At 46.3% G+C, this 17,157-nt stretch overlaps 1 protein-coding gene across 1 annotated transcript in view; it reads left to right on the forward strand.

Annotated features, from left to right (window-relative positions):
• RPRD1A (regulation of nuclear pre-mRNA domain containing 1A) overlaps positions 1 to 16,862 on the forward strand; it is a 346,882-nt gene extending 330,020 nt beyond the window's left edge. The window contains exon 7 of the mRNA XM_078687582.1: positions 12,952 to 16,862. Coding sequence (XP_078543708.1) covers positions 12,952 to 13,101 — 150 coding nt within the window. The 3' untranslated portion in view covers positions 13,102 to 16,862. The remainder of the gene's footprint in view (positions 1 to 12,951) is intronic.
• The last annotated feature ends 295 nt before the right edge of the window (positions 16,863 to 17,157 follow it).

Raw genomic sequence — 17,157 nt, forward strand, 5'->3', positions numbered from 1 at the left:
CCTAGGCATTTCATTTTTAATACTTTACCGCAATCTTGTTATCTGATCTTTAGATCAGAGGAAAAGGGTGTTGTTTTTTAGATGCCTTCCTTCAGTTAGTGATTGAAAGAGATCTGGGGCCCTATTATGCATAGGGAGCACTTTTGCTGATTGCGCCCACGGGGAACCTTGTGTAATACGTCCCCTGGTCATGAAGAGAAGGTGGAATGTTTAGATGTGAAAACTATTTGTATAGCTGTCCGGATGCTAGTACCCAAATAGAGTAAATAATGTAATAAGATAACTTCACGAGTTAAGGGCCTGCTGCTGACAGCTGTATTCAAATCCCAGTTTGAGTTCAGAATAGGCCAGTTTAACCATTCAGCCTTTCAAAGTTGATAAAATACGTACAATTCAGCGGAGTGAAAGATGCGCCTTGTTTTATATATATATATAGTGCTTCAAAACTGCAAAGTTGTTGTTGCAGGCACATCTTTTGCTCTGTTTGGGGGTGCGCAGGGCAAGAGTTTGTCAATAAAAGTAAAGCCCAGTCTTTTAGCACTTATTTTAACCTTGCACAGTTCCCACGGAAAAACTGGTACTCTTAACAGCATTGTTTTTTTTTTTTTTTATCGGTTTCTTAGTACACGCAATCCTCATTTTGTCATTGGATGACGGCCAGAGAATGGTCCTTGTTTATTTATACCAAGATAACGCCCCCCGCACCATTTTATCAGCAGTTGAGACTCTGACTTCTTCAAAATGGTCATGAGTCAGATATAAATCTTAAAGTGAATGAAAGTGTACCTACAGGTACTCCCAGGCTCGCGTATAAAGCTGCAAGTTTATCCTTAAGCGCGGATGAAACAAATATTTACCTAAACTTTAGTCTGCTAGGCCAGTAGTCGGAAGCAATAAGATACTGCACACATGGAGCAACTAAGGGGCAAATCACATACATGTTTCTTAACCGTTCATTGCAGTACATTACTACATGGAGAGAGCTCTTTGCCTCTGTCCGTTTTCTGCTCTGAAGGTTCACTTCCTATCAAAGCCCATATATTTTCTATCTTCTCTCACATAGGTTCAACCGAAGTCCCAAATGAAATGCCCACAGGCTTAGATGGCTGGGAGCCATTTTGGGTGATTGGCTGCTTATCAAACATCTAACAATTGTTCATTATGTCAGTCATTCAGTTAGGGTCGGTCTGGCTTCTTGCACTTTCCATGCAGTATTTGTGTCTGGGGGAATGTTTGACAATGTTCAACATTCCATCCATCATCTGTTTGGGTTGCATTTTCACCCTAAGTGGGAAGGATATACCCAGACATGGGCCCCTACTCGCTGCGCCACCCGTTTCAAGCTAGCCTAGGTGATGAAGCGTGATGCCCCGAAACCGGTCCCAGGATGCTTGTTTTACGGTCTAGGGAGGACCTGGCCTGGCAGTTGGGTTGGACTGTTCTCATGGGGCACAGTGTCAAGGCTGATTTGCATATGGATGTGTCCACACTCGAATGACGTGGTGAGCAAAATAATTATGGATTAAACCCAGATCTGTGACGGGGGAACGTTGAGAATGTTCAACATTCCGTCCATCATCTGTTTGTGTTGTATTTGTGCTCAAAACCATCACTATTGATTGGTGGCATATGGAGCCCTGGAGACTCCCCAGATCTGTATCTCTCTCAGCAGAGTGAGATTTTGGCGTGGTGGCAACTCTCACCTACTACCATACCCAAATGTCTCCACTCTATAGGACACTGATTGGTGGATCAGTCCTGCCACTTAGTATGCACAAGGATTAAACTCTTATTAGAACAATGGAATGTGGAGCACTCCATTGAAGACTGTGGAGTGCTCTGTGCTTCTACGGGCCGGTTAGGCCCGCAAAACAAAATTCAAATGTTATTTTCAAAAAGGCCTCTCGGAGCCCGAGGGGATTTAACACCTTCGCTGCGGCGGCTATACCGCCGCAGCGCTAAGGGGGCGGAGGGCCGCGCGGCGCGCCCATGCTGGTGACGGAACCGCTCCGTCATCAGCCTCGGTTGAGCTGTGCTTATGACGGAGCGGTTCCGTCATGGCCCGCCCGCTCAATAGAACGCTCCGCGCAGGTGCGTCGAGCGGGCCATGACAGAACCGCTCCGTCATCAGCACAGCGCTACCACGGCTGATGACGGAGCGGTTCCGTCATCAGCGCGGAAGGGGTTAAAGCCCCTCGAACTCCGAGAGGCCTTTGCTTTATTTGTTAGAACATTTTTCCCTCTAGTGGCAGAATGTCCTAATAGCTTATAGCCCTTCATAGCTGGGCTATACCGGCTATTAAAGTCACGCTCCCTTGTTAAAGGCCCGAGCCGAACGCTGGAGCGGGCCTTTAACCCCTTAAGTGCTCATGACGAGCCCAGCTATCTTTCGGCTGTACTTAAGACATTCTCTAGGATCAACTACATATTTGTTCCCTGCGAGACAGCGGCCAGTGTGGTTTCGGCTGAGATTCTCCCCCAAGGGCTTTCAGATCACTCCCCGGTGTCCATTGAGCTGCAGATGGGCAGAGAGCGTCAGCCCTTTCGCTGGCGCCTCTTGGTATGGGATTTGCAGGATGATGACTACGGGAAACACATGAGGGAGGCAATCGGTCATTATCTTGGCATTAACGAGGTGTCTGTCTCCAGTACCGTGACCTTTTGCGAGGCGCTGAAGCCTACTCTACGGGGGTGGACATAGCCTGGTGTGTGGCGCCCCGCAGGCAGCGTAGGGATGAATTGATTCGGGCGGAAGCTGAGGTAGAAGCGCTCGAGCGTCAAATACGGGAAGCAAGCGAGGAGCGGGTGGTGCGCCAACTGCTCCTGACGCAGCAGTCCTACGCCTCTCTCCTGATGTACGAGGCCTGGCAGATTTGGCTGGCAACGAGTAGCAGGATCTGTCAGTGGGGTGACAAGTCGGGTAAGATGCTTCATCGGCTCTGCCAGGGCGCCATCCATCCCCAGGCTCTTCCGGGGGTGCTGGATGAGGGGGGCGCTGATGATGGACCCAATGGCCATAGCGGAGATCTTTGCTGCGTACTATGTGGACCGTTATGCCCCTTGGGAGTGCCTGCCGGAGGCCACGGTATACACACACCGCCGGAACCCCTCATCCTTGTAATGGCAAACCACTGTTGTCGTATGGCTGATCGGTCTGTAGGGGGTCCTCCAGCTTCCCCATTAGATGAGGCACAAGGCAGGGGTGTCCCCTGTCACCCTACTTATTCGCCCTGGCCATGGAGCCCCTGGCGGCTTGCGTGCGTATTGACGCTGAGATGAGGGGCTTTGAGTGGGCGCCATGTCTGTCGGACAGGATCGTATTGTACGCGGATGATGTACTTTTTTCCCCTTAAGGCCTTGGATAGATCGGGGCCGCGGCTCTTGCAGATCATGCAAATATTCGGGGAATCGTCGGGGCTATACATGAATACCCGCAAATCCACACTGTAGGTTCTGGGAGACCGGGGTAGAGTGGGCGTCCGCGATCCAGGACGCAGTGCTGGGCCTTACGTATCTAGGTGTATTCCTATCGGATGTGCCGGCCATCTCCTGGGAGCGAAACCAGGCACTGATCTGGGAGCGCGTTCGGGCGGACATAAAGATTTGGTCGCGTATGCCCTTGACAATATATGGCAGATCAGCGATTTTTAAGATGATTGCGCTCCCCCGGCTGCTTTACCAGCTACAGAACCACCCGTACCCGATCAAAACCCAGATGGTTCCAGCTGGTGAATTCTGTGCTGGGGCAGTTCCTGTGGGAGGTGCGATGCGCTGCGCACGTCCTGTCCCTCAACGTACTGCGGCGGACTGGCGACCTTGGATATCCTCTCATACTAACAGGCCTCGCATTTATTGGTCCTCAATGAGTGGTGGTACTTGAATAGGGGGGACCCGGCATATGCATTGGAGAGACGCCTTAGGGAGCCCCACACACTACACACTTTACTCAGCCCTTCTGCGGGGTGCGCTGCCACCGGTCACGCAGGTAGTATTTAAAATCTGACAGCAGTCGCTGAGACGCATGGGGTGTTGGAATACCTTGACCCAAGAAACGCCCCTATGGCATAATGGGCGTTTGCCTGCTCTGGCGACTCTGCAGGGCTTTCGGGGTTGGGATGCTATAGGTATCTCGACGCTGGGGGATACCGTGAGGGATGTGTCACTCAAGTCCTTCCAAGATTTGCAGGGAGAATTCTGTATGCCCCGGTCCCAATTCTTTCGATATGTCCAACTCCGCCATGCACTCTCCCCCAGTCTGGAGGGCCTGAAATCTCTACCAGAGTTTAGCCCGTTGGAAGTGAAGGTCTTTATGGGGGATTTGGAGAAAAGAAGATCTCCCGTATCTACCAGTCCCTGGTCAGCCACTTCTCCCCAACACTTCAGAAGCTCTGGGGGGTTTGGGAAGAGGATGTGGATACATTGGAGGAGGAGGACTGGAGGGAGGCCCTGGCCGCCCCCCGAGGAGCGGCCATAGCAATGCGTCTTCACCTCATCCAATTTAAGTACCTACACCAGGTCTACTTCACTCTGGTTCGCCTGTGGCGGGCGGGATTGATTGCCTCCCCGGAATGTCTTTGTTGTGGTGGGGAGGAAGGCATATTCTTGCATACTGTCTGGCAATGTCTCTCCCTGGATCGTTTCTGGAGGGGGTCTTTTCCTGTCTGTTGGAGGTATTGGGGTGGACACTTCCGCGTACACCACAGCTCGCCCTGCTACATGTTATGGAGGGGATTGGGGTAAATATATATATAAAAGACGTATTCTGCTGCTGGGCCTCACATTGGCGAAACGAGATATAGCCAGGGTATGGAAGGACACACGGGCCCCTGCGGTGGCCGCCTGGAAAAACGGGTTGGACTTTTGCATGGGACTGGAACAGCCAATGTTTGTTGCCAGGGGGTGTCCTCACAAGCACTACAAAATATGGTAGCGATAGGCGGACTATTGGGGTCTGGAGCCTCCTTGCTGTTGCGGACTATATCCCAGTGGAGTGATGGCTGGGTTCAGTGGGAAGGATCTGGTGCAGGGGGGGAACTTGGGGTGTGTGTGTACTCATGCTGTTTTTGATCCGCATGCTTTTCTTTTTTTTGTTCTACATTACTTGTGTATGGATGTGACTCAGTGGACTTTGCGCAATTCGTGGGGGGGTTGGGGGGGTTCTTTTATATTCTAATTGATACCTTATGTCAGGTGTTTTTTGGTTATCCCTTTGAAAAGGTCAGTTGCTTTCTTGCTTATGTATAACCTGATACTGCAGTTGCCTTTGGGGTACAGAGCCCTGCAACATATGTGCAATCTGACAATAAAATCTGTTTTCAAAAAGACTCTACTTTGGGACCACCTTAGCAGCAGAGATATTCCAGAAAACAATTAGAAAAGTATAAGAACAATAAAGAACAGATGAAACTGCATGAATGGCTTCCTTATGTTTGCCTGAATGGAGTAATAGTATGGTAGCACAACTGATAGATGTAGGTGCACTCTACTCATGGAAGCAACCCTAGCTTCTTTAAATGTAAAAAAGGTGTCAATATGGCGTTTTTTAAATTTACTTTTTCAAGTGAAGGAATGAAATGAGATGCAGCCTTCAATAAGCTGCAATACTAACTGATGTATCTGAAGTTACATCGTTCTAGGTAATGGCAAGTTATTGCTGCACATTTTGGAATATATTGAGCGCAATAAAGTGTACCCTTAAAGGAAACCAATAATACAGATTTCCCAAAACACACAAATTCTCATATGCTAGCAGACCCTTAATGGAAACGGAAAAGGTATACTTTCAGGCCAAAAAGGAGAGGTCAGCTGTAGTTTGTGCATGTAAGCTTCAGCATTTATTGTTGTATGAAATGCCAATATGATTGTTATGGACCATCAAGCATTTCTAACTATTTATGGTAATCCAAAAACATACCACCTAGAATGGAGAGATGAGGAATAAGACCTATAGATTATGACTCCAAAATTGTCCACAACCTGTGCAAATCAATCAATCAATCACGGCATTTGTAAAGCGCGCTACTCACCCGGGTGGGTCTCACGGCGCTGGGGGAGGGGTAAGTTACTGCTCGAACAGCCAGGTCTTGAGCTGCTTCCTGAAGGAGAGATGGTTTTGGGTTCGCCGAAGGTGGGTGGGGAGGGAGTTCCAAGTCTTGGCTGCCAGGTAGGAGAAGGATCTTCCTCCGGGGGTGGCTCTGCGGAAGCGTGGTACGGTGGCGAGTGCGTGGCTGGTCGATCGTAGCTGGCGGGTGGGCGTGTAGAAGGTCATGCGGTCGTTGAGGTACTTTGGGCCCAGGTTGTGGAGAGCCTTGTGTGCGTGGGTGAGGAGTCTGAACGTGATTCTCTTGCTGACGGGGAGCCAGTGCAGGTCTCTCAGGTGTCCGGTGATGTGGCTGTGTCGGGGGATGTCGAGGATGAGTCGTGCGGAGGCGTTCTGGATGCGTTGGAGTCTTTTTTGAAGTTTGGCTGTGGTTCCGGCGTAGAGGGTGTTCCCGTAGTCTAGTCGGCTGGTGACGAGTGCCTGGGTGACGGTCTTCCTGGTTTCCATGGGGATCCATCTGAAGATCTTGCGGAGCATTCGCAGGGTGTTGAAGCACGAGGATGAAACGGCGTTGACTTGTCTGGTCATTGACAGGGAGGAGTCCAGGATGAAGCCCAGGTTTCGTGCGTGGTCCGGTGGTTTGGGAGCGGTGCCCAGGGCCGGGGGCCACCAGGAGTCGTCCCAGGCGGAGGATGATGATCCCAGGATGAGGACTTCCGTCTTGTCTGAGTTCAGTTTAAGGCGGCTGTTTCTCATCCAGTCAGCGACGTCTTTCATCCCTTCGTGTAGGTTGGCTCTGGCGGTGGTGGGGTCGTTGGTGAGGGAGAGGATGAGCTGGGTGTCGTCTGCGTAGGAGATGATGTTGAGGTTGTGCTGGCGTGCGGTGGCTGCGAGGGGTCTCATGTAGACGTTGAATAGGGTTGGGCTGAGTGAAGATCCTTGTGGTACGCCGCAGATGACTTTGGTGGCCTCGGATCTGAACGGAGGGAGGCAGACTCTCTGGGTTCTTCCGGTGAGGAACGAGATGATCCACTCCAGCGCTTTCTCTCGGATTCCAACGTTGCTGAGGCGCTTCACTAGGGTGCGGTGGCAGACGGTGTCGAATGCTGCAGAGAGGTCCAGGAGGATGAGGGCCGCTGTTTCCCCGTTGTCGATCAGGGTTCTGATGTCGTCGGTGGCTGCGATTAGGGCGGTCTCGGTGTTGTGGTTTGCCCGAAACCCGGACTGCGAGGGGTCAAGGGATCCGTTCGTCTCGAGGAAGGCGGCAAGCTGTTTGTTGACGGTCTTCTCGATGACTTTGGCCGGAAAAGGAAGGAGCGAGATGGGACGGTAGTTCTTGAGGTCGGTGGGGTCCGCCGTTGGTTTCTTCAGGAGGGCGGTCAGCTCGGCGTGCTTCCAGCTGTCCGGGAAGGTGGCGGTGTGGAAGGAGGAGTTGATGGTGTCTCGGAGATGGGGTGCGATGGTGGCGTCGGCTTTGTTGAAGACGTGGTGTGGGCACGGGTCGGTTGGTGATCCGGAGTGGATGGAGTTCATCGTGCGGGTGGTGTCTTCGGTGCTGATCGGGGTCCAGTTGCAGAGGGTGGTGGTGGCGGGTGCTGGTTCGGTGGTAGGGTGCGTGGTCAGTGCGTCGAAGCTGTTGTGTATGTCGGCGATCTTGCGGTGGAAGAACGAGGCGAGTGAGTTGCAGAGGTCTTGCGAGGGAGTGATGTCGTTGTTTCCGGCGCTGGGGTTGGAGAACTCTTTGACGATGCTGAAGAGTTCCTTGCTGTCGTGGGTGTTGTTGTCCAGTCGTTCTTTGACTTCCGGGAGACTTAATCTCACGGCGCCTATTATCATATGTGAAGAAAATGCCACTCTGGTAGAAGAATACAATAATTTAGTTATAAAAATAGCGACACTCTAAAGAATAGCAGAAAAGGAATTGGAAAAAGATTCTAAAGAAAATGGTACTATACTGAAATTGAGTCAGATTATAAATCCAAATACATGTAAATCAAAAGAGAAGTTAGAAATAAGGTCGACAAGATAACTTGCCAGCAAATTCAAAGTGAGTTGACAGCTCCATTGAAATAATTATTGGTAAAAGGATCACACAGTTTAATACCATAATTGCTGTGCAAAAAAGTGATTCAAAATCACATGGAAAGGGAAGCAGCAACAAAATCATGAGGGAGAAGTTCTGGTTTCCAAAATTAATGTTCAGCAACCAACCCCGCCGCGCCCCCCCCCATCCCCCCCCGCCAATGGGCAGACACTGAAACCCCGACATCTCCCCTCCCTGAGATGGCAGTTACACAGATGGAGTTACTTTAATGTTCAGCATAGGGCCTATCCTACACTTACAGGTCGAATTCTTGACTGACCAAGATGATGCTCCTCCCCACCCCCCCTCTGGATTGACCACATAATCACAATTAAGTCTGCTGTTGCCCCATTAGAAACATGAAAGGCCTGTGAACGACCCAATAAATACACGAGGGTCAGCATAAACTATTCAAAGGTGCAGGATAATGTTAGACACAATTGTTGTACTTCTTTATATTACTGACCAAAGTATACAGCATGTTATATCGTGTGTTCAAAATGGCAATAAACATATTCAAAGAAAAAAAATCCATGTTCAGCATGGACAGTGGCAGGTAGGCCTTGGTAGGTGCCCCCTGCGTGTTGGTCTATGGGAGGGGAATAACCAGTGCATCCCTGTTGGTAGCCGGGAGTTCTCATTTCTCCAGCACCTTAGCGTATACGTCAGCCAACCGCGGGCCAATAACCTGTCAGGACCTAGTGACTTCCGCCGCGCCATATCTCTATTGGCACATTTAATTTCTTGGGGCATAATAGGGCCTGCATTCTCCTCCGCAGTATTTGGGGCAAGACACTACACGTCAGGGGGGCTGGAAGGCGTCTATAGCCTCCCCAGGCCCTGATGGCTGCCCCCTGTATAATAAAGTATAGTAATCCCAAAGGTGTTTTTAGTATCTATTGGAGAGTACACCTGCCTCCCGTCATGCATGGTCAAACCTGTAATCTAGACCCCGCTGCCTCGGGTCACACCAACCAAGTCAGCAGTCTGCCCGCCTTTGCCTCACTGTCATGGGCCCTAGCAACTTATTCTTCATAACTATGGCACCAAAGCCTCTCCAATATGACATTATATTGTTCCTTGTTCCAACTGCGCCCCAGATGCAAGGTCAATGCCCGCACAGTTGTCTAGACTGTGTATAGTTCCATCCAATGACGCCAATCCTCACTCGAAGTCCCTCCGCACTCCCACAGTCGCCCCCATGCAATACCCTATGGTAAATACCTGAAAGGCCTCCTACTTAGTGAGGCAGTTGGAGGGCGTGCCTGAGTTGCATTCAAAATAGTCTGAGATGACCTCTTGGAGGCCCTCCCAGTATGTATCATCCTCCAAGGCACTGGGGCAAAGGCCCCACATAGGGATCGCCGGCTGGAGCTACCCCAGTCGCATTCCCATCAACAGCGGGCTATTAGAGATAGTGCGGCCAAGGTACTCGGTGTGGAGGGCAACCTGGCACAAGAGTGCAGCACCCAGAAATGTATCTTATCTGACATGGAAGGTGCACAGACAAAAATAAAAGGAGTAATCCCATGCTCTACCATTGTACTTCCTCGAATCATGGAGAAGTGTGGCTCAATGGTTAGAGCGGCAGACCCTGATGCAGAGGTCTAGCCCGGGACCAGGGTTCAATTCCCGCCTCGGCGCGTCTTGGGCTCAATTTCCTCGGACCTGATAATTCTCGCCTCGGTGCCTATTCTAATCATGGGTCCCACTCTGCAACTCTGGGCAATAGCTTGCTTAATCTCCACAACGGCCCCCACAACGCTAGGATGCCTGGCTTCACCTTGGGGGTGCCCAGGAGTGGGCACTTCACAGGGAAAAGCCAGGAAGGGTTCCACAGTGGTATTCGTACAAGCGCTGAGATACCCCAGCTGGGGTCGATTTGTGCTATACAAGTACACTACATTTACATTTACATTCTTAGTCTCCCAGCTGTCCATCCACTCCCCCAAACCTCCTTGCAGTACTATGTGCTGGTTCCCCTGGCAATGGCAGGGTAGAGCGAGATAGGTCAGTATCTGTCACACCGTTACAGTCCGCCCCCCCACCCAATGATCATGTCCCCTCCAGTGATTAGAGATTGAGCAGTCCCACCCTCCTATATTGACCAAGTGCACACTCCTGCAGATCTACAGTGGTTCTACGATCTCAACCTGATTGTTCCAGGGAGCTGTGCATCAGATGGCTTTGTGAATGTTTATGGTTTAGGCTGTGAGACAGTTGTAGGAAAACCAATTAGGCTTCCCTCCTAATGAAATCATGAGACGATTGACGTTAAAGGTCGGCACTGTTGCTTCACCCCATCTGGATCCCGTAGACCTGAAGGCAAACCTACTCAAAGGGGGGTCTTCTGTGTGCTTTATTCGATTGTGTTAGCCTTTTATCAATAAAATGCAACCTTTATAGCAACTCCATAGAAATGAAGGACAGTTGCGTAGCACAAAAATTAGTTCTTCCACTTCTTGGAAGATGGTTCTATGAACATAGCCTAACTCCTGCAGTGTTCTATGCTAACAAGCAAATGCCCCACAGTTTACCCATCTCTGACTGTGACCAGAGATTGTAGGGTATTCTGCTCTCCATCCATGGAGTGTTCCTGGTGGATCCCAATTTAAGAGTCAGGAATGTGGACATGGCAGGTTCAGCAGACACTGATCGTCAGCAGTCGAATAGATTTCAGCTCTTGGGAATGCTAACTATTCAGACCCATTTCTAGATAAATGCTCGTTTGAGTTTGCATTTTCGATCAGTGTGGCTTGGACTGCAGCGAGTAACCTTCCTCCAAGGTTTTTTTCTTCTTCATCCAAACGTTTTTGCATTTTCACTATCAAATGGATAACACTTATCCTTCCTCTCGCTAGAAGAAGCATAAAGATTGAACATGTTACAGTCACAACAAACGTATGCCTATTAATACATAATGTCCATCCCTACATGGAGCATTGACAGTGTAGTTCGTAAAGCGCAACATCACCATTTCAGAGGCGCTGCAGAGGACCTCCACGATTTAGTCGAGTCGCTTAGCTAATAGTAGTGCTAGGTCTGCAAATTGTCATTACTTTAGCGTCCTTGGGTCTTGGAAACAGTCCTAGAATACAGTGTTCTAGGGATTGCCAAGTGCCCCTCACTACCAGGTCCGTAAGCGCGGTTCGTATTTGCGCCCAGTGGTAGGATATCGCAGGACAAGTCCATAACATATGAGTCAAAGTAGCATCCTGGTTGTGACATCAGGGACAAGCATGGGACATCAAATGGACTCCACGTGCTGTTAGATATGCCCTATGTAATGTGGAGAACTGAATGAATTTGAATCAGGAATTTCGGGAGACTTTCTTAGGGTGTTCTAGCAGGGAGGTCCACTCCTTATCCCTAAGATTGCGGTCCAGGTCCTCCTCCTGTTTAGTGCATAGCAGGGTTAGTGAGGTCAAGAGATGTGCTCTCAGTCCCCGGCACAACCATCGGATCAGGTGTCTTCCGTGGCCCATTTTGTTGTATGAATTAGTGTGTAGGGGGTTCGACATCATCAGGTGCCCAGTTTCGTCGTACATATTGTGTGGTACAAGCATGTATCAAAAACAGTGAGTCTGGCAGGCCTAGAGCATGAGTAAAGTTATCCCTAAATAGTGTTCCAACTTTCATGGCCCCAACCTTTGTCCAAGGGTGCAGTTGTCTCATTGTGAGACTTCCCACTGTTGTGGGGAGTCTCAGCACTTGCATGTTGGGGCCAAATGGCGCTGTTGGGCAGTGTTGCGCCACACCATTTTCCAGTATGCAAAGGACATATGCAGCATTAGGGAGGCTGAAGAGGGACAATGATCCTGGGCAGAGCAGGTTAAGTAGTTTGCCCGGGTCTAACATAGTCATGGTGAAGTCAATTTCCCAGAGGTTGCGTCCGGCAGACCACTCTGAAAGCCACTGTAGTTGACCGGCCAGGCAGTACGATTTAAAATCTGGGGCACCCATACCCCACCCCCACTAGAAGGCAGGCCTACCTCCAACGTTTATCAGGGATATTCCAGCATTTTTTTACCCTCCAGTGATATTCAAAGCCGAACCTCCTCGTGAACTTAGCCTCCCACCTGCCAGTGTAGGTGCAATAGATTTATTTCTTAGATTTTGTTTTCGATATGTATACATCCCAGAGGTAAATGTGTTTTTCGCATTGCACTTAACAACTAGATAATGGATTCATTTTTTTAAATGTATATAGATCTACCCTAACTGCCAGATAACTATGTGGCACAGAAGCTAGTTGCCACCACAAATTCTACAAGTTTTCAATACAAAAGTAAGTTGTTTCTTAATTTGGCTCACACACGAATGGTAATCTTTCTCTTGTGCTCTATTGATTGTGATTTTTCCCCTACTCTCCACTTTGGCAAGTTTGGTATTTAGCTTGATTCTTGTAGGGATCTCTTGACTAGGATTGGAGTGTAAGAACGCCCACCAAGTAGATATTTTTTTTCTCATGTCAGAATGTCATACAGTAGTTTGATGGCCTGCTGCAGCAGTGTTACTTTTAGTGGGTTCTGGACATTGGTGTGAATGTTAACAAAAATCCAGCATAGACCACAATTGTGATTGTAAGTTGGAGAGTTTGCTAAAAGCAAATGGTAGAATTTAACGCTGCAGGTTATGAAAGGTTTTTGAAAGGTTAGGAGAGTATGAGATTCTGTCAGAAAGAGGCCGCAGCTGTTGTGCAAAATTTCCATTGTCAAATGGAATCTCAAAATCATGCATAATTTGTTGCGTTTTCATCCAATTAATATATGAATCTTGTTTTGTAGAGTTAGGTAAATTAAAGTTTTACTTTTTGTTTGTTTTGCAGGAATACAAGCGGAAGTTATCAAGAGCATCACAGATTCGCAAAGAACTGAAGTTGCGTATTCTGAATCTTCCTGACTTGTCTAGACTTCCCAACGTAACGGGCAGCAATGTCCATCTGCCCTTTGCTGGAGACATCTTTGGTGATGATTGACAAGCGATAACGGACACCTAATCACTGTTCTTCAAAACCTATGGTTTTCTCTGGCAAAATAGGTTACACCTATTGCCTTGAAGTGTTATTTTTGTATTATGTCAGGAGTGTCTTCATATTTAAAGACAAGATAATACATGTCAAATAAGTTATACAGTTTGTATACAACTTTATTTTGCAGTGCTGATGGTACATAGGAAGATTTAAACAACTAAATGAAACATGTTAATGAAATATGGATTATTTAATGAAAAGTGTACTTTTTCTGTAATATATTTTGTACATCTTTGGATCAAGTGACCCAAAAAAGAAAATTTTATTGAAGAGATGAATGTGGTATTAATAGTTTTTTTAGTTGGACGCCTTCTACACACCAATGCTCGTTTCACAAGTAGCACATCATACTCACATGTAAGTGTCTATATTGTGAGCCCAAATCTCCTGGTGTGCCTGGTGTTTTCCGTTAAAACCTTTATCTCGATGCTATCCCCGGGTTTTTGTGTTTTAGTTAGTAATGAAGTTGATATTAGTTTAATGTTCTCATTGTACAGCCCTCAGTTACCATATATTCCAAACCCTTTAGCACGATTTTGATCGCTTGGTTGATTTTTACCTAGCTTTGTCCAATTGTATGTTATAAGTATGAAAGTCGGGTAAAGTATTGATGGTTTAATTGTTTGAACCTATTGGAATTATGCCTGCACTCCTATAATTTAAACAGGTAAAGTAATACTCTTCTTCACGTCTCTCACTGTGTGTCAGATAGTTTACAGAATCTTTGGTATTCATTTGGGCAGAGCATTGCAAGTCCGAGTGAATCTGAAATGTTGTCTGAAGGTCTTTTATTTTGCAGAATCAATTTCCAGCACTTTGATTTACTCCGTGGTATCGAGTGTAGCAGCTATGAGTTGTCCATAAATGTATGCTTCTGCCACTAAGTTGTAGAAGTTGACAGTTTTTTGGTTGCATTCAACCATAAATTGTTCTAATAAACCCCAAGCCTCATCTCTGTAAGTGCTGCAGGCCCCCCTCTTCACACTAAGGGGGTTTTTGTGTTGCCCTGCTGTGTAGCAGGATTTATAGATTGTCTTCATTTTCCCTGACATGGGGTTTAATGCAAACATTTTTCAAATTTGGATTCATGGGTTTTTTTTTGCATTAATTTTTATATGTATTGTTGCCAGTCAGTTTTCCTTTTATTATGTTACTGTTGGGCTTTTGCGTTTTATTATGTTTATTGGAAGATTCCATGATGTATAGAATTGTTATTTAATTTTAATTTGTTGTAGGCTTGTGTGTTTAATTGTCTTTCAGGTGCATTGTTCATTGCAGTCTGATGCGAAAGAGAGGTTTCTTTCTATGTAGTGGCCCTTCTGCGATGACTATTCAGTGCCTGTAGAGTACAGCAATGCTTGTTTCATTTCAGTAGAAATAATATTAATTTCCTAACTCAGATGTCGGAAAATATTTCTCTGTGCATCGCTTCAGGGACACAGCAAAAATGACTTTATCCTCTAGCAAGTAAGGGCGAGTCTTACCCTTTGACTAGAAAAAGGACTCGAACCTGCTCAGTGGAAAACGTTTGTTGCCCTTGAATGGATAAGACGCAATACCAAAAGTTGACAGTACCACTCCTCAGAGAAGCCAGAGCCAGTGACCTAGCTGTGGGGTTTATCAGCACTCATGAGTTCGCCGCTAACATTTTCATTGATGTTAAAAAAAAAAATTAACTATGCCGTAATAGAAACGAAGAATGTGATAGCCAGATAGGTGTCCACTGTCCATGCCTGTTCTCGTCACTGTGCACACTGTTGGCTCGTAAGAAATGCCAGAGAAATTGGCCTTCGAGATATGTATGACCTGCTCGTCTGCTTTCAAACTGTTGGTTTTTTTTTTTAATAATTTGTTTACGTTTGCATTGCCCACCTCCCATCAAGATCAACGGTGGTCACCATTGAACAGTCCTATGTTGTAAACCTCATCGGTAATATTGCTTCAGTTTGCCTCTTACTGAATTATGGATGTGCCAGCTAGTTGTCTCTAGCATTCCCTGAGCCTACATTGCAGGCACATTTTTTCCTCTCTTTTCTTCTGGAGAGAGTTTCTTACCTATTATTTTACAGCCTGAATAAGGATTTTTCCTATGTCGAGTGATGTTTACAGGAGATATTTCCTAAATTCCATCACATTTTCCCTTTCACCAACTTTGTAAAATAAAATAGCTCCACACGCTTCTAACTCTTTCTAGACTACACCAGAATATTCCTCAGAAACTAAACGGATAGAGCCGTAGATAGAACATGCGTATATGACTCTAAAAAAGCAGGTAAAGCACTGGCTGAGTAAGCTCGGTTTTAAAGGCAAACTAATTTCATAACAAGTGTGACTTTAATGTATTTTACTGTCTGGGTGATTCTTTGAAAGACGTTTGTTATGGGACCTTGCAGCATCATTGTAAAAGCTAAGTATCCCTGCTTGAGTTTAATATAGATGTAGTTCTACAGATATGCTTATCCAGCCAGTGAAAGAGTCTGGTGGGAAAGAAGGAATGGACAGACGTGTTTTGCTTTTATAAGAGGAGTAATACAGTAACTTGGTGAAATGAGTACTGGGGTCTCTCCATCCTATGCAGCTGTCACACTGTGACAGCCACTGGAATTAACAATGTTGTGTTATTATTTGTGTCCTGTTTTGCGGAATTGTTAATTGTGCACTGTACCCTCAAATACAAGTTGTCACTTCCCACTAACAAAAGAAAAAGTAAAGGAAGAAATTCAGCAAAACACCTTTAAATCCAGAGTATCAAACGATCTGTTGGCCTGTTGCATATAACCACTGTTGACCAAGGAGCCAACAAGAAGTAATTGGTGTGTTCTTGGTGAAGAACTGACATCAAACACACTACAGCTTTCTTTAAACCATTATAGAGAGGTGCTTTTCAAACACACTACAGCTTTCTTTTAACCATTATAAAGATGTACTTTTCAAACACACTACAGCTTTATTCAAACCATTTAGAAGAAGTGCTTGTGAAAAGTGATGCATCCAAATCACGCTCCCACTGTGTGAATGAGAGCTAGAGACACTGACATTTCAAATAAAAACCTCAAAGCAGAGATTGCTGGTTGCTGTGGTTTGATCGTAGTAAAAGAGGTCTTGAGGGCTTCCTTAAAAAAAAATCTCAACAACAATCAACGCAGCAGATGTAATCAAGAGGTGCCTAGCCCAGTCTATAAGACCCATTTCTGGTTTTCTGTCAATGGCAACGCCTATTTTAATATGTTTGTCTAGATGTATTTGCATGAACTGTGCATACCAAATTGTGTTTCCTGATGTTCCTTCTGTTATGGTTTTGAAATGAAGTAAAAGCTTTTTTGCTTATTTTCATAGGTCCCAGGCACTGCTATATTTGGCATTTGATTTTTAAAGGGAAATGTAATTCTGTTAATAATGCAACAGAAGACTCACAACGTGTATTATTAGGATAAAATACTTATGAAGTGTTCAGAAAAATACAGCGCTTTATCTTGAGCCATTGGGAAAATGGGTCTTTTTCTTTGAATCTATTCTTTCTTTAGGAATTTCTAAAAATAGGAATTACGCTTATTCCAAATAATGTGATACCATTCAATCGTTGTGATCAGTAATAATGTAGCATATGACTCCACAGCTTTTGTAAAGCTTTAGTAATAACTGTTCTTAAGGAAAGGAGAAAATAATGCTAAATATAGAAACCATTAAACCCTGGAATATTATGTCTCCTTTTTGAATTTGTCATTGGCTCTTTTAGCAGAAAATATGAGGAAGTGAATTGTTTTTTTGCAATGAGAACGCATCATCAGTTGTTCGGATAAAGAGTGGGATGAGGCACTATGTACATATAGGATAATTCAGATTTGTGGAACGTCATGACTTTTTTGTTTGTGATGCTGACAGCGATTTGCCAAAACATGTCAGTGTGACATATTTCCATGCTCCCATACATTGCCTCAAAATGATGAGAAAGCAGGCCTTGTCCTGGTTGCTTAGAGCAGGTGTGGAAATGTTGCACAATGT

The sequence above is a fragment of the Lissotriton helveticus genome, chromosome 4_1 (assembly GCF_964261635.1).
Source record: "Lissotriton helveticus chromosome 4_1, aLisHel1.1, whole genome shotgun sequence".
In the NCBI taxonomy this organism is placed as follows: Eukaryota; Metazoa; Chordata; class Amphibia; order Caudata; family Salamandridae; genus Lissotriton; species Lissotriton helveticus.